The sequence below is a fragment of the Echinops telfairi genome, unplaced genomic scaffold (genome assembly GCF_000313985.2).
Source record: "Echinops telfairi isolate 266 unplaced genomic scaffold, ASM31398v2 ScPeMD7_7400;HRSCAF=8409, whole genome shotgun sequence".
In the NCBI taxonomy this organism is placed as follows: domain Eukaryota; kingdom Metazoa; phylum Chordata; class Mammalia; order Afrosoricida; family Tenrecidae; genus Echinops; species Echinops telfairi.
The window spans coordinates 23,298,462-23,320,538 of record NW_022111300.1 but is presented as its reverse complement, the minus strand read 5'-3'; the positions used below and the strand labels follow the sequence as shown (position 1 = coordinate 23,320,538).

General features: G+C 40.9%; 1 protein-coding gene across 3 annotated transcripts in view; it reads right to left on the bottom strand.

Annotated features, from left to right (window-relative positions):
• The window catches only part of KIAA1328 (KIAA1328 ortholog), a 294,794-nt gene that overhangs the window by 249,157 nt on the left and 23,560 nt on the right, over positions 1 to 22,077 (bottom strand). The window contains exons 1-3 of one of the 3 annotated variants that reach the window (XM_045296077.1): positions 21,872 to 21,946; positions 14,805 to 14,947; positions 13,286 to 13,380 (exon numbers count right to left, since the gene is read on the bottom strand). The exons of 1 other annotated variant lie outside the window; for it this stretch is intronic. In XM_045296077.1, coding sequence (XP_045152012.1) covers positions 13,286 to 13,380; positions 14,805 to 14,906 — 197 coding nt within the window. In that variant the 5' untranslated portion in view covers positions 14,907 to 14,947; positions 21,872 to 21,946. Of the gene's footprint in view, positions 1 to 13,285; positions 13,381 to 14,804; positions 14,948 to 21,871; positions 21,947 to 22,077 lie in introns of those variants that run through there. One more of the 3 variants, XM_045296079.1, reaches the window with a different exon arrangement.

Sequence of the window (22,077 nt, the reverse complement as noted above, 5' to 3'; positions counted from 1 at the left end):
GAGCCAAGTCCCGCTCCTAAGGACCCTGGGACCAGGAAGAAGTGCCCTATGGGTTTCCGAGAACAACACCCGTGATGGGCGTTCAAGGTCTCATCTTTCTCCCACGCAGGGCTGGAGGTTTTCAAGGACTGACCTTGCAGCTAGCAGCCAACTCATAGCCTACTACCCTAGCGGGGTTCTGGTAAATAACAACAGTAGATCTTATTTTTAAAGTTACCAAAGCATATTTCAGAACAACCTTGATTTTTCATGCAACTCTGAATAGCGATTGTACTTAACCTTTCATGTCTTTGTTAAAACCAAAATCCCCCTGCTATCAATTTACTCCATCTCAGAGTAGAATTGCCCCTGTGGGTTTCCGAGGCTGTAAGTCTTTACAGGAATAGATAGCCTCATCTTTCTCCCAGAGCAGCTGGTGTGGTTGAACTGTGATTGGCAGCCCAGTGCAGCTATGCCATCAAGGCTCCCTATATCTTTGTTACTGGTACTTAATTCTCTACTTATCTATCTTTATCTAAACTATTCCATTGATACGAAACATGGCCTTAGGCCTCTAACCGAATCAAGCCAGCACCAGGATTTTGGTCAGCCATTTTGACCTTCTGTCAGCCATTTTCACTCAGCAGCTCTGAGAAATTCAAGGAGCAATTTCATCCACTGAACTCAAAATATGCAGTAATCACATTCATTTTTGCCATTTCAAACAGGAATAACCAAAGACAACAACCAAACAAAACACTCAAAACCTTAACTTCCCACATTCTTTCCAGAAAACAATCCAGTGAATTGCCTGGCCATACCGGTTTCCCCGAAAATAAGACATCCGCCGAAAATAAGACCTACTTGCAGTTTTACCTCTTGCTGAAATATAAGGCATCCCCTCAAAAATAAGGCCCCCGAAGCTGCCATAACTCTGGACTCGACCATAGCGGCGGGCACTGCTGCGCAGCTAACTGTTGGCTGCAGCACAGCCGGAGCAGACAGGAAGTGCGAGTAATGGACCATAGATTGTTGTCCATGGAAATAATGGTAGTAACAAGAAATTCTTGACACTGTAGGATTCACAGTTTGTCTGGTTATGCTGGTTTGTGATGACAACTACTACCGTACCGTATACAGGTAATAAATTTCCTTTTTTGTTGTTCAACAACAAATGTGTACTGTGTTCTTCTTCATGTAAAAATAAGATATCCCCTGAAAATAAGACCTAGCGCATCTTTGGGAGCAAAAACTAATATAAGACACTGTCTTATTTTCGGGGAAACAGGGTATCTGACCTCTAGCTAGCCGAAGAAGAAAAACTACCCTGAGGCAGAGGTCAAACAAGCATCCACTCTCCATTTCCATGATTTGATTCTCTAGTACCCTATTCCTGGTACCAGAATGTGTTAGGGTGGACTAGAGAAACAAATTCATAGACACTCATGTGTATGAAAAGAGTTTTACATAAAAGAATAAATGTATATTAAGAAAACATCCCAGCTCAGTCCAGATTAAGTCAATAAGTCCAATATTAGCCATATGTCTGATACCAGTCCATAAAGACGCTTCAGACTCAGGCAACACATGCAATGACACCAAGTATAGGAAGATCACAGGCCAGTGGGTGAAAAGTCTTATGGATCCAGAGGCAGTGGAAGTATCTTAGCGCTGGTGTGGGTATTTTTGCTCCTGGAATGTACTCTGTTAACTTCCTACTTATTAATAACAAAAGCCCCAAAGCCACTGCCATAGAGTCCATTCAGACTCACAGGGGTCCTGTATGGGGTTTCTGAGGCTGCCAACTTTATGGGAACAGATAGCCTTATTTTTCTCAGGCAGCTGGTAGGGGCCCTGGTAGCTTAGCAATTACATGGTGGCTTGGGAACCACAAGGTCAGCTGTTCGAAAACATCAGCTGCTCCATCAGAAAGGGCTTTCTACTCCTGTAAAGAGTTGGTCTTGGAAACCCACAGAAGCAGTTCTCCTCTGTCTTATAGTAAGGTGACCAGATTTAAAGTGGGACACCATTGACCAGGGGTGGGGGTAGGTGTGGGGGGGTGTTCTTGAGTAAAAATTTGGTCTATATGGACCAAATAGACTGTTCCCTAGCTTGTCGTGCATTCTTTCCAAAACCCAGGACTTTTTTAAAACGCCAAAAATCAGGACTGTCCCACCAAAGCAGGTCGTCTGGTCACCTTATCCAATAGGGTTGCTATGAGTCCACACCAACTAGAGGGCAGTGAGTGAGTTCAATGCAGGCCATCGATGAAAGCCATTTCAAGATTTGCCATCAACAGGCAGTACCTGGGCTACAAACCAGACCCTTCGTGTCTTTAAGATTTTGTAGGTAAACTTGAACAAAAATGACTTGAAGACGGTGAGTTGGTCATGCAGTCATTTAAAAGTGTAGGAAGTGAAGGTGAGTGTAATGAATTTGCTATGAGCTGGAGCTTGGTTCAATTGTTTCAAAGAACAAATTTATATAACATTACAGAACAAGTATGAGTTATCTGTAAATTGGATATTCATAATTTGGCGATTGCCTCACCAAAGTCATTCTTGTTTATGTCCAAAAAAAAAAGGGCATCACCATCTACATTCTTCATTAAAGCACTCTTAGATCAAAACTAACATAAAAAGGCCTAATTCTCTCATTCAGAGTTCACAAAATAAGGATAAAAGGAATAGGGATGGGGTATAAAGGTTAAAACTGAACAGAAGGGCATTGTGTAATAGTTAGTCTATCAATGATATTTTGTTTGAGAAACAAAAGCCTATTTATAATACACGAAATAAATCACTGTCAGCATATATATATTTAACTTAAGGGGGACATTTGCTAATTGCTAAAGGGGACAAAGACAATGCAAGGGCACAGATACAACATGCTGTTGAGGGTTACCATTAGCATGAGGTCATAATGGCATCAGATCATTTAGTCAGGACACGAGTTAAATAAGGCATGGAACAAAGGAACAAGTCACAAATTCATGATTAGTGGCAAATCAATACATCACAGTTACAGAGGCCAAAGCAGGACCATGTTTGAGACACATACAATATGTTATATAGAAGGTCTTACGAGATTGGTCCAGGACCTTCCAACCAAAGCAGTCAGGGCATGACGCATGACCATGAGGCACCCTGTACTGTCCCCAGTTACAGTAATCTCCATCAAGGACACACCCAGACAAGCCCCTAAGAGAGACTACCCCTCCCTGGTGACACCACTTAATTTAACTTCTTAGAGTATTTTTCAGAAATGTCCACAAGACGTATTCATGTAAAAGGAAAAGGGAAGTCAAACTCTCAAAGCTGGTTGGCAGGGCTGCAGATGATGCCCAGAGAGGTCCAGTATGACCTGATGTTAGTTTAACTACTTATATTTGCAGAGACTCTTTCCAAATAAGGCAAGAGTCATAGGTCCTGGTGATAAAGAATGTCAAGTTTCTTTCTTTCTTTTTTGAGGAGGGGTGTCATGTCAAAATTCCATTCATAATATTTATTAAACATATTGCCTAGAGGGACACAAAGGGAATCTGGTGATGCAGTGGCTAAGCATGCTCCTGCTAACCAAAAGGTCAGCAGTTCAAACCCAACAGCCCTTTCTGGGCAAGAAAGATGTGACAATCTGCTTCCATAAAGACCACAGCCTTTGAACCCTATCCTATTGGGTCACTATCCGTCTGAATTGACCCAACAGTGAGTTAAAGGGATACAGGTAGTTTAAGAAATCACTGACATAGCAATACATGTCCCAAAAGGTCTCTAGGAATGCTAGCATAAATATCCTCAACGAGCAAATCAAATCCAGAAACATTAAAAGAAAATGCATTCCTTGATCAATTGGGATTTATCATAGGAATGCAAAGATGGTTACGTCTAAAAATTAATCGGATCATGGACAAAACCACCTAAGAAGACGCAGGTCATTGAAAGAAATGCAGAAAAAGCATCTGAAAACATTCCACAATGATTCATCAAAAAAATCTTCAATAAAGTAGGAATAAAAAAGAACTTCCATACTCCAATAAGAGCCATCTACTAGTACTTCACACCTAATATTTTACCTAATGGCTTAAAAAATATTAAATATGTTCTTTGGCCAAGAAAGGAAAATGAAGAGAAAGAATTAGAGAGGCAGGGACATTTTGCAATGTCACCGTAGCCATAATTAAACAGCTCCTAATTTCCCTATGAACAATTTTAGCAATAAAATATTATAATCCATAAAGTCAAGGCATTTATTAAATAAAGGGAAAAATGACTGCACGGTCGAGCATCTGACTGGATGTGAGTTGGTCTGTCGTGTTGGAGCCCACTCTTGAGTCTATTGTGTCAGCTCATGTCACTGAGGGTTTCCCTCGTTTTCACCAATCTACCAAGTAGAGAGCGCTCTGGCAATGCTCTCAGTAAGTACTGAACTAACTACAGTCAGTAGTTCAAAACCACCAGTTACTCTGGGAGAAAAATGAGGCAAACTGCTCCCATGAGGATTTTCAACCTTGTAAACCCTATCTAGGGTTGCTGTAAGTTGATAGCAGTGGGCTTCATTTGAGCTTATACCTAACAGGATGTCCTATTCTAGGGACTGGTCCTTTCTGATGACATTTCCAAAGTATCAAAGATAAAGTTTTGCCATCCTTGTTTATAAGGTCCATTCAACTTGTATTTCTTCTAAGACTGATGCATTTGTTTTTGTTCTTCCTAGAGTTTTAAGTGGAGAAAATTCAGACAGTCCCTTAATGAGTTGTCAAGATGATATTGTCAGTAAAAAGATGCACAGCTGACCCCTGAACAACGTGAGAATCACGACACCCGTAAAGTCAAATTCCATGTATAACTACGATTGATTCTTGAACAACATGACATGAGCCATCTATAGTGTGGAGACAAACTGGTCATGTGGAGAAGATTAGCATCACATAACATTGTAGCCGGGTACCTGCAACACGTGACCTCAAGCAACAGATTAAAAATTCGAATATAAGTGAGTGGGCTCATGAAGTTCAAACCCACACTGTTCAATGATCAACTATATGGGTATTAAGTAGCCCCTGGTATGACAAACTGAAAAGACTTCACTATACTATCTTAGGAAAAAAATGCATAACCTAAATATAATCAAGAGACAACACCACAGAAACCCATGCTGAAGGACGGCCTTTAAACGAGCTGATCAGTATTCTTCACAAGTGTCAGGGTCATTGAAAGGCTGCAGAACTATGACTCATTGGAAAGCCTACAGCAACAGGGCCAAGGAACACTATATTGGATCCTGAATTAGATCTTGGATTAGAAGAATAATACTTGTGGAATGCCATACATGAAACCTAAAGAAGTCTACAGTTTGGTTAATAATGTTAAACCAATGTTGATTTATTAGACACGCAAATGTTAACAGTAAGAAAAGTTGTGTGAAAATAAGAGGGGGCTTCAAAAAGCATGGAAAATTCTATAATCCTTTAATGACATTTCTCCACAAACTTTTTGAAGCTTCTTGTTTATAGAATTTTTTGTAGTTTTTTTCCATAATTCTAAAATTATTTCAAAACTAAAAGTTAAAAAAGCAAGCCCCACATACACCCAAGTTGTGTGAATATGTGGAGGAGGGAGACAGGGGCAGCAAGGATAGCGCCAAAGAATTCTATTTTACCTGCAATTTTATTTTTAATTGTTAACACAAAGCTATATTTGTGTAATTGTAACCCGAAGTGCAATTGCTTTCTTTTACATGGCCTTTCTAAACATAGTTTTGTAAGTATTAAATGATTGGGTGGCACTGTGAAAATAAGGTGCTTGTGGCCAATGTTAAGAAGCTATTCTGATTGACAAAATGTATCCGGAGTCATTTCCAATCTGAAGGTGACTGCTACTTCCCTGCTATGCCTCATTCAGTGTGAGTATGGTTGGTGAGTTCTGTGAGGCCATTGCAATGAATTTATCAAACTCAGCAAAGACGTAGAGTGTGTGGTGTCAACACTGGTAGAAAGGTTGGAGAGAGAGAGAAGGTAAGTCTGACCTCTGACTAGGAATTAGCCCTGGGCTGATACGGACAGTAGTTTCCGGCTCACCTTGTGAAGTTAGAGGATGTCAGATGTCTCTGTCCCAGCAGTGTTATAGAATTACGGTAAGTTAAAAGAGGGGAAAGAGGGTATATTGAACAGTAAAGATGCAATGTCTTGGCCTCTGCTAGAGCTAGTATGAGCTATTACTCAACATGATTTGGTTACCTTTACTGTCTTAGATCAGTGGTTCTCAACCTTCCTCATGCCGTGACCCTTTCAGTTCCTCATGTTGTGGTGGCCCCCAACCATAAAATTATTTTCATTGTTACTTCATAACTGTAATTTTGCTACTGCTATGAATCGGGCGACCCCTGTGAAAGGGTCATTTGACATACCACCAAAGGGGTTGCGACCACCAGATTGAGAACCGCTGTCTTATATTAATCAATTACTTATTGTATTTGGCAGGGTTCTCTAGAGAAACAAAACCAGGGCACTTACAATTATATAAATATAAAAGGATAGGTTTATACAGCGAAAAGGAATATACAAGCTAATTAGTCCACACAGCAATACAGAGGGCTCAGTTCAACTCATGTTTGTGGAACAGTTAATACACGGACATTCCTTCAACTCACACAGGCTGCTGGTCCAAGGTCAAAGAAGCAGAAAATGGAGTCTTGCCCTCTCAGGCAAGACAGGCAGCAGCAGTCAGTAGCGCCAGAAGTTTAGTGAAGCAAGCCCCGATGGGATCTCGAACTCAAGCAACCTGGAAAAGCAGGTCTCAAAGGAGCCGCAAACTCTAGCAACACAATGCACAGGTTGGCTCAGCCCACAAGTAGTGCAGCACACCGTTGAGGCAAAGAACTAGCTCAAGCAGCAGCATGCTGGTTGGATCACCAGGGAAGAGAGATGAAAGCCACTGGGGAAAGTATTGATCTCTGCCGCCATCAAATCATGCTGCCACCTGATTAAACTCCACCCACTTGTTCCCATGGAGGCCTAGTTGGCAAAATAAACCTAACTACCCCTCTGAAAAATTAGAGAAAATTCAATAATAAACACTAATTATTTCTTCCACAAATGCTTTGAGAAAGCATGTAGCATATAATCAACAATTGTTTTTCCATCAAAACCTAAAAATTAACATACTAGAGAGAGAGAGCGCTTAGAGAGCACTGACCTGAGAATTTGCAAATCTAAAATGTCAAGCAAGAGTTTGATTTTGAGGCAGCAACCTAAATAAATACCCTTACAGGGAGTTTTTATTTTAACACTTCATAAAAAGATTGCTCTTCACCTTTCCTGTCAATGAATGATTTTACTTTCCTCCTGTTTATTTCCGGTCTAAGCAATCTGAATGGATTGCACTTTCCTACTGCTCAATAGTCACTAGGAAAGAGAATAATCAGCATAATATCCTGTATAAAGTCAATGGGCAGAAAAACCCATCAATATAAGACCAAATAGCTACTGCCTATGCTTGCAAATAGTACGCACCTACAGTGGTGGTGGTCCTTCGCTTTTCATAACCAAACTGTGGCCCAAATTAATTCTGAGCAGATCCTGCTAGCTCAGAGGGCATGGCCCACATCTTTATGGCACTGTACGTTTCCAGATGCTAGGCAGAAGAGGAGGAAAAACTGCTTTAGAAAAAGTGATTTCTATCAGGAGATAGGGTCTGGCCAGAACCACGTGAAGGATTAGTTACTGAGTGCCACTGTTGTTGTTGCTAGATGTTGTTGTCCAGTCGGTTCCAACTCACAGCAACCAACTGCACAACAGAATGAAATACGGCTAGTCCTTTGCCAGCCTCACAAGTGTTCTTCTGTTTGAGTCCATTGTCGCAGCCACTGTGTCAGTCCTTCTTGGCGAGGGCCTTCCTACCCAGCACAACGTCCTTCTCCAGGGAGAGTCTCTCCTGTCAACATGTCCAAAATAAATGAGACAAAATCTCACCATCCTAGCCTCTAAGGAGCATTCTGGCTGTACTTTGTCCAAGACAGATTTGTTTGTTCTTTTGAGTGCACACTAGTAACTATATATATCCCCTTGAATTACACAGCTCACAAGAGACCAGCTGAAAGTGTATTTCAGCATACTAACCTTCCTGCAGTTTCAAACTCCACTGACATTCGGAGAATGTCTTTCTACCTAAGGCAAATTAAAAGTTCCTTATCTTTTCTTGAAACTTTCTGTGTGTGCCATTAAAAGACTACTGTTTATGCCCCGGCTGCCCCGACCCCACACATCTACAAAGGCTTCTAATGGGAAGACAAAATTCTGAGTCAATGCAAAATTAAAGTCTAGCTTTCTTAGTCTACTGCAAAACACATTTAATTAGGAGAATAAGTTACAATTCATTTAACAAAATAAAAGAGCAGAATAAATATAAAATAATAATGATCTGCTCATTTTACATTGGCAAACTAATGCTGCTGCACTTTCTATTTTTCTTCTGAGTAATGTCACCTAGAGAGAGCAAACTGTCCTTTGGGAAAAATCAGAGATCTGCTCCTAGAAAAGACCCCTGTCTGCGGTGAGTTAGTATGCATGTATCCACAGGGGAACCATGCAGGACGTGAATAGTGGAGATTTTCCCAGTTTCTTGAAACATGGCTCATATACATCAAAAACTACAATGGTACCCAAGGTTACTTAAAAGCTTGGAAGCTTCCTCCCGCCACCCCCTCTTTAAAAACCAAGTTTACATGGTCTGTACATTATTCGTCTGTGGTACCCCTCCATATCTGAAAAAAAAAAAAGTCGAGTAGAACAGCACAAGCCCGCATATGGAGATCTATCACCATCTTTTGGGATAAATGACAATATTCTTCAAAGCCACTCATTTTTCAAGTCCCCGTGAATGACACTACTTTTCCCATCCATGCCAACAATTCATTAATTTTACTGTAAAAGACTTTTTGAGGTCATTTAATTCTACAATCTTGAACAAAAAGAATTTCTCTATCCAAGCATCTCTTAGAAAAATCCATCAGTGTTCCATTTTTCCTTCTGCAAATGTAAATCAATGCTGGACACCTCAGGAAAGCCCTTTCTTTTACTTGAAACTCATACATCACACCGTCCTTTAGTATTCTCTTCCGCACACTGAGTCATTTACAATACGCCCAATTTACCTTTGTGGTGTCGATTCTCCATTGACTTGTAAATTTTAATTCTTTTTAATCATGTAGTTAAGAAAAATGAAGAGAGTTCCTTGAACAAATAACAATGCCTGTATTGCTGGCTTACATTCGGGTTGGAACCAGTGTTGTTTTTCCATCTCAAGCTTCACCAGTAAGTGTTACTCTGAAATGTATGTCTTCTTTGTCTTTACTTTCAAGCATCTAATAATGGGTTGTCACTACTGTCTTTCACTTGTTTCAATAAATCCATTTTCGCACTTAGTAAGTCTTCTAAAATGGCATGATCGCATCAGGCCTCCTCAGCTCCGCAACCCTCAGGAGCAGCATCAGCACAAGGCCGACTCCTGTGACGTGGAGGGCAGGCACAGCTCCCCTCTCCAGCTTTTTTACCATCTCTGTCACCATCCACCCCCTGAAGCACTCTCTGACTCTCTGCTGGGTTCCAGAATTTGTGAAATGGCCACACAGACCAGGCAGACCATACTCCAAACCACAGCACCAGGATGAGGAAGCATGTAAGCAAAAATTCCCTTCTTCAGTGCAGGGCTGCTCTCAGCTCCTCTTAGACCCCAGGAACAAGCTCTCCTCAGCGCAAAACAAGCTCTACTCAGCGCAGACCACACCACACCACCCCGCAAACCCCCCTCCTCCTCCAAATGAAGACAGATTCCTCTCAGTCCTCTGAGAACAGGGCTCTGAGGTCAGGTCTCAAGCCATAACCTAACTTCTATTCAGCTCTGGCAAATGTTACAAAGCTCTTTTAGCTACATTGTTAAGTGCCTAGAGGTGCCAGGCCCGGTCCACCAGGTAGCCTCCTGTCCAAAGGCACTTGGTTCTATCGCTCCATGGGTGGGTATACCCACTGTAGCCACTTTACTTTGTGGATTGGGAAGCCAACTATCATCTGGTAACAATAACCTGGTTCTGCTGCTTCCATCTTTCTGCCAGTGTGCCAACTTCTCACTTAGTGCTTTTTCTGGTGTGACATCTGTTTCCTGGGTCTAGTTGGTTCTCATGACAGTGACCCTGAGTCCAAAGGACACCATCCACACTTGGCTCTTCTTCTTAGTGGTAGTGAAATCCATCTCTACTCTGGAATTGGCCCTCTTTTTAAGCCTAGCAGACAACTACAATGGTTCTCTGAGCACCTATGTGCATAGCCCCACCCTGCCAGGTTCCCTGATCCTTATTTCCATTATTAGCAGGCTGTCCAATCTCTATGGCAGGCCACAAGCACCATATTTGCACTCCTACCCAATCATTCTTTGGGACTGACAGCATTGTGAATAATTGGGAAGGCCATATTAAGTAATTCAATATCATTATTTCTTTTCATATTTATTGCCATTTAGAATCATCAACTATTAGGACATCTGTTTTATTTCTTCACACCTAGGAGCCCTGGTGGCATAGTGGTTATGCATTGGCCTGTGGTCTGCAAGGCTAGAGTGATAAACCACCAGCTGCTAGATGGAACATAGATGGGACTTTTGACCCCCGAAAGGAGTTATTAATCTGGCAAACTCACAGGGGCAGTCCTACCCTGTCCAACAGGGTTGCTATGAGTCAGCATCGATTTGATGGCAGTGAATTTGGTTTTTTTAATGGGTACTACTAAAGATACTGAGTAGCGAGGGCCTCACCAATAGGGTCTCCTGAATGGATCCCTCCTGGATATGAGTAAGCCACTCTTACCATTTGGGTATACACACAATTTACCCACCTCCCGTGGCTAAAGTCAAGGCTAGGTTTTACACTTTACACCTCAAAGGCAACATCTTAAAAAGTACTCTGGTTGTTACTTTGCCTTCATGCAGCCTGTCACCCTGCAACTGAAGAGCATGCTACCTGTTTTGGGAGGTGTGCTGTATTATATTGTTCTGAAAACAGGCTTGTGGATACCAGGCACTCGGTGACTTTTTGCTCCAAATGAATGCTAGTGGATCTGCAGAACAGCTAAAATCTTTTCAGTTTATTATGCCTGTCATAAAAAATTTCACTATTAAAAATACATACACTTTTCTAGCTCTTCAAATACCTTCCCCCATTTAGTACGATCTTTATCAGAATGGAAACATTCTTCAATCTTCCTGTTTCTGGTCAGCAGACATGAATAAAAACAACTTTACAACCATCCTCTATTAACACTTTCTCATAGTTCAAGAATTACTCAAAAATCTACTCATTAAAAAAAAAATATCCGGGGGTGGGGGGGAGAATAAAACAAAACAAAACAAAACAAAAAATCCATGTTGTAGGCAAGGTAGGAAGAACCTAACAGATGCAGGTGTTATTTCATATGGCAATGTGCTTTTTTTTCAGACAAGGAAATAAATCTAAATATGCTTTACCAAAAAAAATATGAATGAACTTGAGTTTTCATTGACCCTTTCTCTTTTCTTTCCAGTGTCCACACAAAAAAGGGTTAACGTGAAGCAAAATATAACACCCCAGGTAAGTGAGGAACATTCTACAAAATGATGGAGATTTCCAACAGATTCAAGGTCATGAACAGCCAAGAAAGACTAAGAAATTGTCACAGATTGGAGGACAGTTGGAGACATGACAACTAACCACAATGTGATATACTAAATTTGATCCTGGAACAGAATAATGTAAGAGTTGGAAAAACTAAAAAATCCAAATAAATTTTATTTACTTTCTTAGTTTTAACAAGTTAGCCAAAGTTATATAAGAGGTTGACACACACACACACACACACACACACACACACACACACAATTTCGAGACTCAAAATTATCCTATACAGGGTTTCTGAGGCTGTAAATCTTTATGGCATAAGGAAAGCCTTATCTTTCTCCGGAGGAGCCACTGGTGAGTTTGAACCATTGACTTTGCAATTAACTGTACACCCTTACCCATCAGCAGCGCTCTGAGTGCTTATTATTTACCACCTGGTCTCAAAACAGTGACATGTAATCAGGAGAGACCAGTCCCTGGAAAAGGACATAATGCTTCATAACACAGAGGTTCAGCGAAAAAGACAACGACTTTCAAGGTCACAGATTGGCATAGTAGCTGCAACAATGGGTGCAAACACAACCACTATGAGGATGGCACGGGGCAGGGCAGTGCTTCACTCTGTTGCATATAGGGTTGACTTAATAGCACCCAACAACAGCAACAACCACAACAAAGCATCATGTGACAGGATTTACAAAGATTATACCTACCAGGGCCATATCAAGTAATTCATTGCACTACAACTACAGAATCAAAACAGTGTGGTACTGGTAGAAGGAAAGACATATAGATCAATACAATAGGATTAAGAGACCACATATTACTCCTTAGACCATGGCCAATATATTTTCAACAAGGATGTCAAGTCTACTCGGTGTGGAAAGAATCATCTCTTCAACTACAGGTTCTAGGATAACCAGATCTCCAGATACAAAAAGAATAAGGCAAGATCCATACCTGACACCAGATGTGAAAACAACCCAAATGGATCAGCAGCCTACTACAAAAATGAAACTGTGAACGTCTCAGGGGAAAACATACAGGTAAGACCTGGCTTTTATAATGGAGTATAGATACAACACCAAAAACATAAGCTATAAATAAATTGGATTTCATTACAAAAGTGCACATCAGAGAATTTTACCCAGAAAGCGAAGAGTCCTTTAGGATAGGGAGAAAATATTTGGGAGCCATTAACAGTAAAGGTTTTACTATCCAGAATTTACAAAGAATTCCTACAATTCAACCACAAAATCACACACACAAAAACAATTTTTAAAAGGGAAATGGATAAATAAATGGAGTAGACATGTCCTTCTCTGTTGAAATGAAGCTAAATCAATTCTATCTGCTATGCCTCTGATTACAATAATATAAAATCTACTTCAAGAGCAAAACTAAGTTTTAAGATTTTCCCTCCTGATAGATGACTGCTGCAAAGGTTTCCACCAAGCAATTTGGGGAGTTAAATAAATGAGAAATTATCAACTGGAGAGTAGTTTGCTTCTCGTGTTTCTTTTTGTGTTCTTTCTCTTGTTCCACTTTTTTCAGCGCCACAGAATATCTTCTTTCCTGAGAGTTTCTGCTTCCATAATATCAAGAACATCACCAAAGAGTGAGCTCCTTCACAAAATACTGCATGTCATGTAAGGTTTCATCTCACCTGGCCAGTTCTTTAATTAAGTTTGCAATGCGCCTTTTGTCTTCAAGACATAAATCCTTCAATGATGCACTCTTTATTCCTTCCTTGAGGCAATTCTAAAAGAAACATAAAGCATTTGGGTTAACTTTTACCAAAAACAAGTTCTAAGTTTTTCCAAGAAGCCTCTTAAAATAAGTACTCACTCTCTCACTGCCATTGAGTCCAGGCTGACTGACAGCAATCCCCTGGGCTTTTCCGAGATTGAAACTGTTCATGGGAGTAGAAACCCAGTCTTTCTCCTGAAGAGATGCTGGTGGCTTTTACCTGCCAGCCATGTGGATCACAGCCCAATGCTTAAGCAACCCCAGGGCTCCATTAAATAAGTGCAGAAGGTGAAATTTATTAGATATCTTTCATCTCTTCAGCTACTATCTAACAATTTTGTTTAGACTCACTGTGAATGTGAAACGGTCTAAAGCACTGTTCGAAGCAGACATTATGAAACCGACACAGAGAAGTCCACAGAAGGAACTCAAAGACAGAACCTTCTCTTACACCGTACCCTCCTGCTACTTATGGGGATATGAAGGGTGGCAGTCAGAGGTACTCAGAGTGTTACAAATATTCTCAAATTCATCTGAAACAGTGGTGCTCAACCTTCCTAATGCCACGACCCTTTCATAGAGTTCATATTGTTGTGGTGACACCCCACCCCCAACCATAAAACTATTTTCATTGCAACTTCATAACTGTAATTTTGCTAGTTATGAATCAGGCGACCCCTATGAAAGGGTCGTTCAACTCCCAATGGGGTCATGACCCACAGGTTAAGAACCACTGATGTAAAAGAACACTAAATCAAAGGGCAAAAATAATGATATCTAACAGATCTAGTGCTAACTTCATGCCAGGAAGGGTCTTCACACACATTAACCCCTTTCCACAAATATCTATCAGTCAGGGAATTGTTGTTGTTGTTGTTGTTATTGTTAGGTGCCATCAAGTTCCGTCCCACGGCGACCCTGGCCACAACAGAATGAAATACCACAGTCCTGCACCAACCACACAATCGTTTCCATTGTTGCAGCCACTGTGTCAATCCATCTCAGTGAGGGCCCTCCTCTGTTTCACTGCCTCTCCACTTAACACTCCAGTACACTGAAGCAGTACAATTTGACAGATACTGCACGTTAAACCAAGGAGTCCTGATGGCACTGTCAGATCACCACTGGGCTGCTAGCCACAAGGTCAGTGGTTTAAACCCACCAACCTCTCTGCAAGAGAAAGATGAGGCTGTGTGTTCCTGTAAACATCTGCAACCTCAGGGACTGTCAGAATGGCGCAGGGCCAGCCACTGTCTCCTGCCCTGGTTCACACAGTCATGGAGTAGGGACTACTCAACGGCACTGAACAACAGCATCTGTTAAAGGCTTACAGATCATCAAAGGTACTTTCAAGGTTCTTCTACCGTTATAGCAGTTACTGATCAGACGGGGGGAAATGTGTAAGATTGGAGAATAAGAAAAAATAAATTACTGACCTGTTGATCAACTGAATCTCCTGCACCTTTGAAAGACTCCATGGAGACGGAAGCAGCAACCACCTTAGAAGGTTTACGTTTCACATCAGCTTTTGGACTCATCAACTTGTGTCTTGATCTGTTATTTCCTACTGCAGTAATTCCTAGTGATGGCCATCAGACAAGATTCAAATGTATCTCTTCTCATTCTCCTAAATGCTCCCCCCATTAGCCTCTTCCTTGATAGCCTCTATTTCATGAGCAGTGATGGGGAAGACTATGACTTTATAAACTTCCTTTTAAAGCTTTATTAATAAAGAATGAAGTGTGAAAGGGTTATACTTTAAAGAAACAGGTTAAAGATTCAATTGAAAGGTTTCTAAAGGGAGTGTGAACATTCATGAGTCCCATTAGCACCAATAAATAACAACATGGCATGGATGCCTTAATCTGGGGTAATTCCGGAGTTCATTCTTCCTCTCATTTGACTGCCTTCAAAAGTTGGATTTTACTACTCATCTAATAACAACCAACTAACCCTGTATCAATAAGTTGTCACACTTTGCTCTGAAGGATTAAAGTTGAGCTGTTTTTCATTATATTAAAAATTAAAGTCTCTTGTCCATAATACATGAATAAAATATACTACAAGTCCATCAAAAGCTGACTTGCCCAGCAAGCCCCAAAGATGAACCAGTACTTCAACCCTTAACAGGGTGATGCTAAATAATCCAAAAACACACTCAGCTCCTGGTGGATTCCTCTACCTCTAGTTATACAAGCAAAGTTGTCCAAATGTTTGAGTTTTCTCCCAACACAAAGGAACAAAGGAAGCTTACCAATTAGCATTAAACAAAATCATACCTGGAACATATACTACCGATTGTTCTTCATCAGAGCCTGTACAGGAGAACATCAAGGAAAATAACACAAAAGAGTATCCAAAATTCAGACGCTGCTGTATAATCCTCAACTTCTGCTATAATGTGTCATTTCCTTTGACCTGGAAATGTGCAGCTACCTTTTAAAAACAAAACCAGGAAAGAGTCAAACCCACTGCTATAGAATCGATTCCAACTCACAGTAGGCCTAAAGGACAGAACAGACTGCCTGCTAGCGTTTCCATGGCTGTTACTCATCACGGAAGTAGACTGCCACATCATTCCCCCACAAAGTGGCTGTGGGTTTGAACTACCAATCTGTGGGTTGGCAGCTAACTTCTGTAGCCACTTTGTCACCAGGGTTCCTGTTTGCACAACAAAAACTATAGAATAAAATGAGTGAATTAAATGTAATATTAGTAATTCTTTTAAAGTTCATTATTATATATACACACAATTGTTTGATGAGAGAAAAACCACACAGTTGTAAATCTGTACTTACATGTTTTATAAAAATGTTATAAAGTTTGTGGAATAAGGCCTTATTCCATACATGTCTATCCAATCTTATTCCTAAGTGGGACGTCCTACAATCTGAGCATATAAATGTTTCTATGAGGTTCCTTTTCCTCCTTTTGTAACCAGGCAGTTGGGTATTGGAGAGGTTACTTTAGGCATGAACAATGAGTAATTTCAAGATGGGTTTTCACTTTGAAGAACAAACACTGTTTGAGAGCAAGTCAATCAGGCAAGCACACAGGCACTTTCTATTCTTCCAAAGTGCCTTCACAAATGTCCCAAGAAGCCCTGCTATTTTAAAAGTGGCAGAATTTTAAGACAAAAAGAACTCTTTTCAATTTCAAAATAAGAAATTTAGAAAGGGTAAAATCATGACACCCCTAATGAAAGAGATCAAAATTAACAAGAAAGATAGCTTTCTTTCCCAAAACAAATTTTTATTTAAAACTACAATATACCTAAATGCTCTTTAATAGTTCTCAACAGCAGCACCCTCACTCTCACAGCTCCTAGAGTTTATACTGAAACCTGATCACATTAGACTTTCAATTCCCTTTCAAACATCAGCATAGAGCTTACAAAGTCTTGGGAGCATAAACGGCAAGTAAATAAACACCAACAAAAAACCCCTGAGACTCCATCACTGCACAAAAACTGATAGCAGAGGGAGAGTGTCTAAAGTCAGTGCCACACAAACCAAGCAAGGCTTTAGACAACAAATGGGTGCAGGCTCCTCCACAACAAAAACTGATTTTTTTTTTAATGTCCCTTCGGAACTAGTACGGGGCCTTGCACATGCAGTAAAAAAAAAGTAAAATTAAGAACAAGCCCGCTGCCATCGAGTAATTCCAAATCACAGCAACGCTCCCTAGGGATTCCAAGACTAGATCTTGATCGAGCAAATAGCAGCTGGTGGGCTTGGACTGCTGACCTTGCAGTTCGTAGTCAGATCTAATCCAGGGCACCACCAGGGCTGATGTTTAATTATGTGTTAGCAATACACAGGTGGGAAAAAGTATCCAAGGGAGAAAAATCCAAAACAATTGTCAAAAACATAAAGTTACTTTGAGTCCTGCTTCGCTTACATTGTACTTTCTGAAAATCTTACTGGGCCTAATTACCCTCCACTTATATCTACTGCTGAATCATGTCTCTCCACCAGCAACACTACCTCCTGATCTAAGTTCCCATCTCCTCGCACCAACACCACTGCACTAACTTCTTAACTGCTTGGTTTCCTCACAGGAGCCCCTACAGCCTTATCCTATTATGGGGGCCTAAATTATCATTTAAAGACATATGTCAAACCATGTCATTTCTCTGCTTACGCCAATCCAATGATGTCTCTTATTGAGATTAAAAATCAAAGAATATAAAAATAGCTTCAAGCTTGATACCTCACCTCTCACTATACCCCATGTCTCCTTCAGCTCGTTTTCTATCACTCTTGCCTTGCTCAGTCTACACTTCCTAATTATTGCTAATAAATTGTGTAAGCTTCTTAACCAGCGCTTTGCACTTCAGATTTATTTTATCCAGAAAGCTCTTTACTCAGATATCTTCACAACTTACTACACTTGCCTCTAACTCATCCGCCATTTGATTAAGGTTTTTACTTCCCACCCATTTAGGTACTTAAAGTTGCAAAATTCTTCTTGCTACCAACTTGCTCTTGACCCTTATATCTGCCCCCCACAATAATAACCCCTTTCCATCTTTATTTTTCTCTATAGCACCTACAACCATTAGACTTATAATATTATTGATCCCAAGATTCAGTTCATCTCACTAAAACATAAGCACCAAGAGGGTATTTGTACACGCACGATCTACAGTACACCAGCTATGAAAAAATATTCTTGACATTAATTTTGTGAGGTATTGCCCAACAACTTCCAGTGTGAGTTTTCTCTCATTATACCACTAACAATATGCAGTCAAAACATCTGACTTCTATCTATATCCACGCCAAATTTCTTTTCAAATATAAAACAATATAAAAACGGAGTTAAACAATTTTAAAAAACAAGACTAAATATATGTGAAGTTGCCTATATTCAATCTATCCATCAGTAGCCATCTCTCTTTATCTCCTTACCATAAGAACCCAAATATTTACCTTCTTCAAACATAGTTTCCCAAAAAAGTCTATTTTATGGGAAAGTTAAAGATATACAATATATACCCAGTGTATACTGAACCTATTAATAGGTTCCATACCCCATCTTTGCTCTACTTGGATTTCTTTAGTAAGCAGCGCATGATGGAGCTTCAAAAAGTTGGTGGAAAAACGAAATTAAAGCATAGTGGAATTTCTCACAAACGTTTTGAAGCTCCCTCATACTGCAAGCTTGAAAGCTTCGTTAGTGCTGGAATCACTCGATCCAAATCCCCAGAGTTAAAGTGATGATTAGAAACCGCCTAGGCAAGTTGTGGTAGAGAGCATCTCTTCTCCAGATCACCAAGATCTGAAGGAAATGAACTTAATTGTGCCTACTCTACTCTACACTCTCCTCTCTCCTCTCTCTACCCTACTCTACTGGAGCCCTGGTGGCTTAGTGGGTTATACGTTGGGCTGTTAACTGCAAGGTCAGCAGCTCAAAATCAAGTTGCTGATTGGGAGAAAGAACCAAGATGAAGCGTTCTCCCCCCTTACAGACTTCTAGTCTGGGAAAGTCACAGGGGGCAGTTCTGTCCTAGAGGGTCACGATGAGTTGGAATTGCCTGTATGGCAGTGAGGGGTTTTGTTTTTTGGTTTGGTTCAGTTTTAATTGGCATTGTACCCTACTCTAACCTTGAGTTTAAACACTTTGCAATAACACATGCATATGTAGCTGTTACTGATCATAGTAACTTTCCAGACTAGTCTATTATTTTGAGTAGCCCTGGTGGCACAATTAGCAAAGCAATAGGCTGCTAACCAAAAGGTCGCCAGGCCGGTTTGAACTCACCAGTTGTTCCCAGGGACAAGAGACAGGGCAATACGCACCAGTCAGGATTACAGCCTAAGTAATCCCACGGACAGTTCTACTCTGTTGTACATGGAATAGTGATTCCTCGAGTTAGAACAGACTTGAGGGCATGCAACAGTATCATTTTAACATTTACATGTCTTTATTTTAATGGAAAACTCAACGGTTATTCCAATGTTTTCACTAGGTCCATTGTAATTCATACTTGTTAATATCAAGTTACGAATACACTTTGAGTGCATTTACACATTCAATGCTGGACAGTGTAAAAGAACTGTCTTCTTGAAAGAAATTGCTTTAAAATTGATTGTGGTAGCAACTGTACACTACTGCTTGATGCAGTCGAACTATGGGATGTTCTATCTGTAAGAGTTCCCAATAAAATAATTTTTAAAATAAAAGAATTGTCTTCTTCTGGAACTACAATGAAGGGGGAATAGCAGTCTACATCCAAAGAGGCAATATCTTACTCACAAATCTAAGCCATACAATGAAAACATGGCAGATTCACTGGTTCTACTTTAAGTATTAAGGCACACTTTTTGCAAAATAGCACTGCTGAATCATACTTGCAAGGAGGCGCATAACTCCCAAGGAGGTACGGCCAAAAAGGTGACATTGAACTTCAGATGATCTGTCCTCACATGATCAAAACATCTAGAATTGGAAAGTCTCTTAATCACACTTCTCCAATTATTTAGGCAAAGCACTGAAAAAAAATCTTTCAATGGTATGAAAAGAATATTAGATTACAGGTGCATACTTTTTGATATTTTTCTACTGGAAGTTTTATTAAAAGGCTCTTGGGGAGTCTGGTGAGCCATCGATGTGATAAGAAAGCAATTAAAGACCCAATAACACAAGACTAAATGCAAACGATTCCTAACTATCATTATGCTTTTAAGAAAACATTCAATAACAAATCTGGAGTTTGCATTTGACATTGCTTTCATGCCTTATAGAGATTTAAATGAAATATATGAGTACGAGACTGGGTGTTAGTCATTGTGGTCATTATGTAAAACAGGCTGAGGAGGAGGAGGTTGATGAGTAACCTTGTAATTCCTTTCATACATCTGAATTTTTGTAGGATGTAATCGCCACCATTTCCCTCACTTTCAAAGGGAAGATGAATGGGTTACATTAATGTTAAGAATAAGGGAATCTATAAGAGATAAGTGGGAATATATAACTTCCATAAGAAATAGGGAGAGACTGTGACAACAGCAAAACGTTGGCAGTCCAAGGCTTCTCCCACCAGGAGCTTATGTTGAGTCCGCACACCTGTTTATTAACTTACTCATACCACTGCAGAAGACTGCCCTCTGTACACCATTTAATCCAGGAGTCCTCAAACTTGTTTAACAGGGGGCCAGTTCACTGTCCCTCGGACCTGTTGGAGGGCCGGACTATAGTTTAAAAAAAACTATGAACAAATTCCTATGCACACTGCACATATCTTATCTTGAAGTAAAAAAACAAACAGGGCAAAAACACCCAGCGGGCCGGATAAATGTCCTCGGCGGGTTGCATGTGGCCCGCGAGCCGCAGTTTGAGGACGCCTGATTTAATTTATATCAGAAGAACGCCACTGTTTAGAAGAGCAAGTTTAAGAGTAATCACTGCATTACTCTTAAATTACTACAGAAATGATTAATGAATCACATTCTAAGCTAAAAATCTTCCAGTCTCTCCTCCACCACAAAAGCCTATCAGCAGGGAGAAGCAGTTTTATGAGAAACGGCTCAAACCATGTTCCTGGTTTCTTAATCCAGCTCAGGTGTTCTCGTTTCACATACTCCCTTTGCACTGTTATTAACAGGGAAAGGAACATCCTTAATGCATACAGAGCACTAGAGCTGTTCTCATCCAGTGATCACATTTGATCTCACCATCGTATCATATATACAAGTGGTACGTGCATAACAGAAACCCAGATGAAGAAGGGGAAAATAGGTGCCCCTCTCCAGCTAATGACGTTTGCATATTAGTAACTGAGGAGGAACTGATCATACAATTCTGTAGATTTCCCTGAGACTGTAGTACAATGTGCATAGAAAGTCTCTGGCAAGAGTAACAGCAATACCTCTCAATATACTGCTTAGCCTTCCTTTTTCATATAACATCTCTCTACACTTTACGAAGTACGAAGTGATCTGAATCAAACTAGCTCAGATGGGGACAGCTCACCTTTATCTAGAGAAAGAACCACTGCTACTACACAAACATTTCCTCCTAAGACTTGAACTTGGAGTGTTATCATAGGCTAAATTCCATCGCTGTAGCTTCTCCACTCTACAATCCAAGAACTTCAATCCCTGCCAGCGGTGAAACACAATCTACGTGCAAGTGAACATTACTTGCAGGTACAGTGATTCCTTATCCTATGCTGTAGCCAGTACCCAGGGGGCCCTTATCGCCAAAGCCAACACCTCCCCGAAACCTCCATTAAGGAAATATATCATCACTGACAGGCCACTAAAAACCCAAAGAGATCCGGGCTTGCTGCTAGCAGTGTAGGATAAGGCCACTCCTAACCCAAGACAAAAAGGCTACCTGTCCAACCCAAAGCTCATGGGCCCTGTCCAGGCAACAACCATCCTTGCCCTTAACCTCACTCCGCACAGGCTCAGTTCGGCGGATCGCCAGGAGCAGAGCCCCCCAACCCTCCACCCCAGGCGGGGCCACGACGATCGGCCACCTTTCTGGAGCTCACCATCCTCGTGTGGGCCTGGGAAACATCTGTGCTGTGTCCCCACACCTGGCAAGCCCCGCCTGGCGACAACATCACGTTCTCGGCCACCTAACAACACTTCAGCACCGGGCCAGCCCTGAACCTGAGCGGAAGCCGGCCAGGGCCGCGCCCGCCCCGAGGCTAGCGCGGGGCTTCTCCCCCGCACTCGGGCCCACCCCCCACGCCCC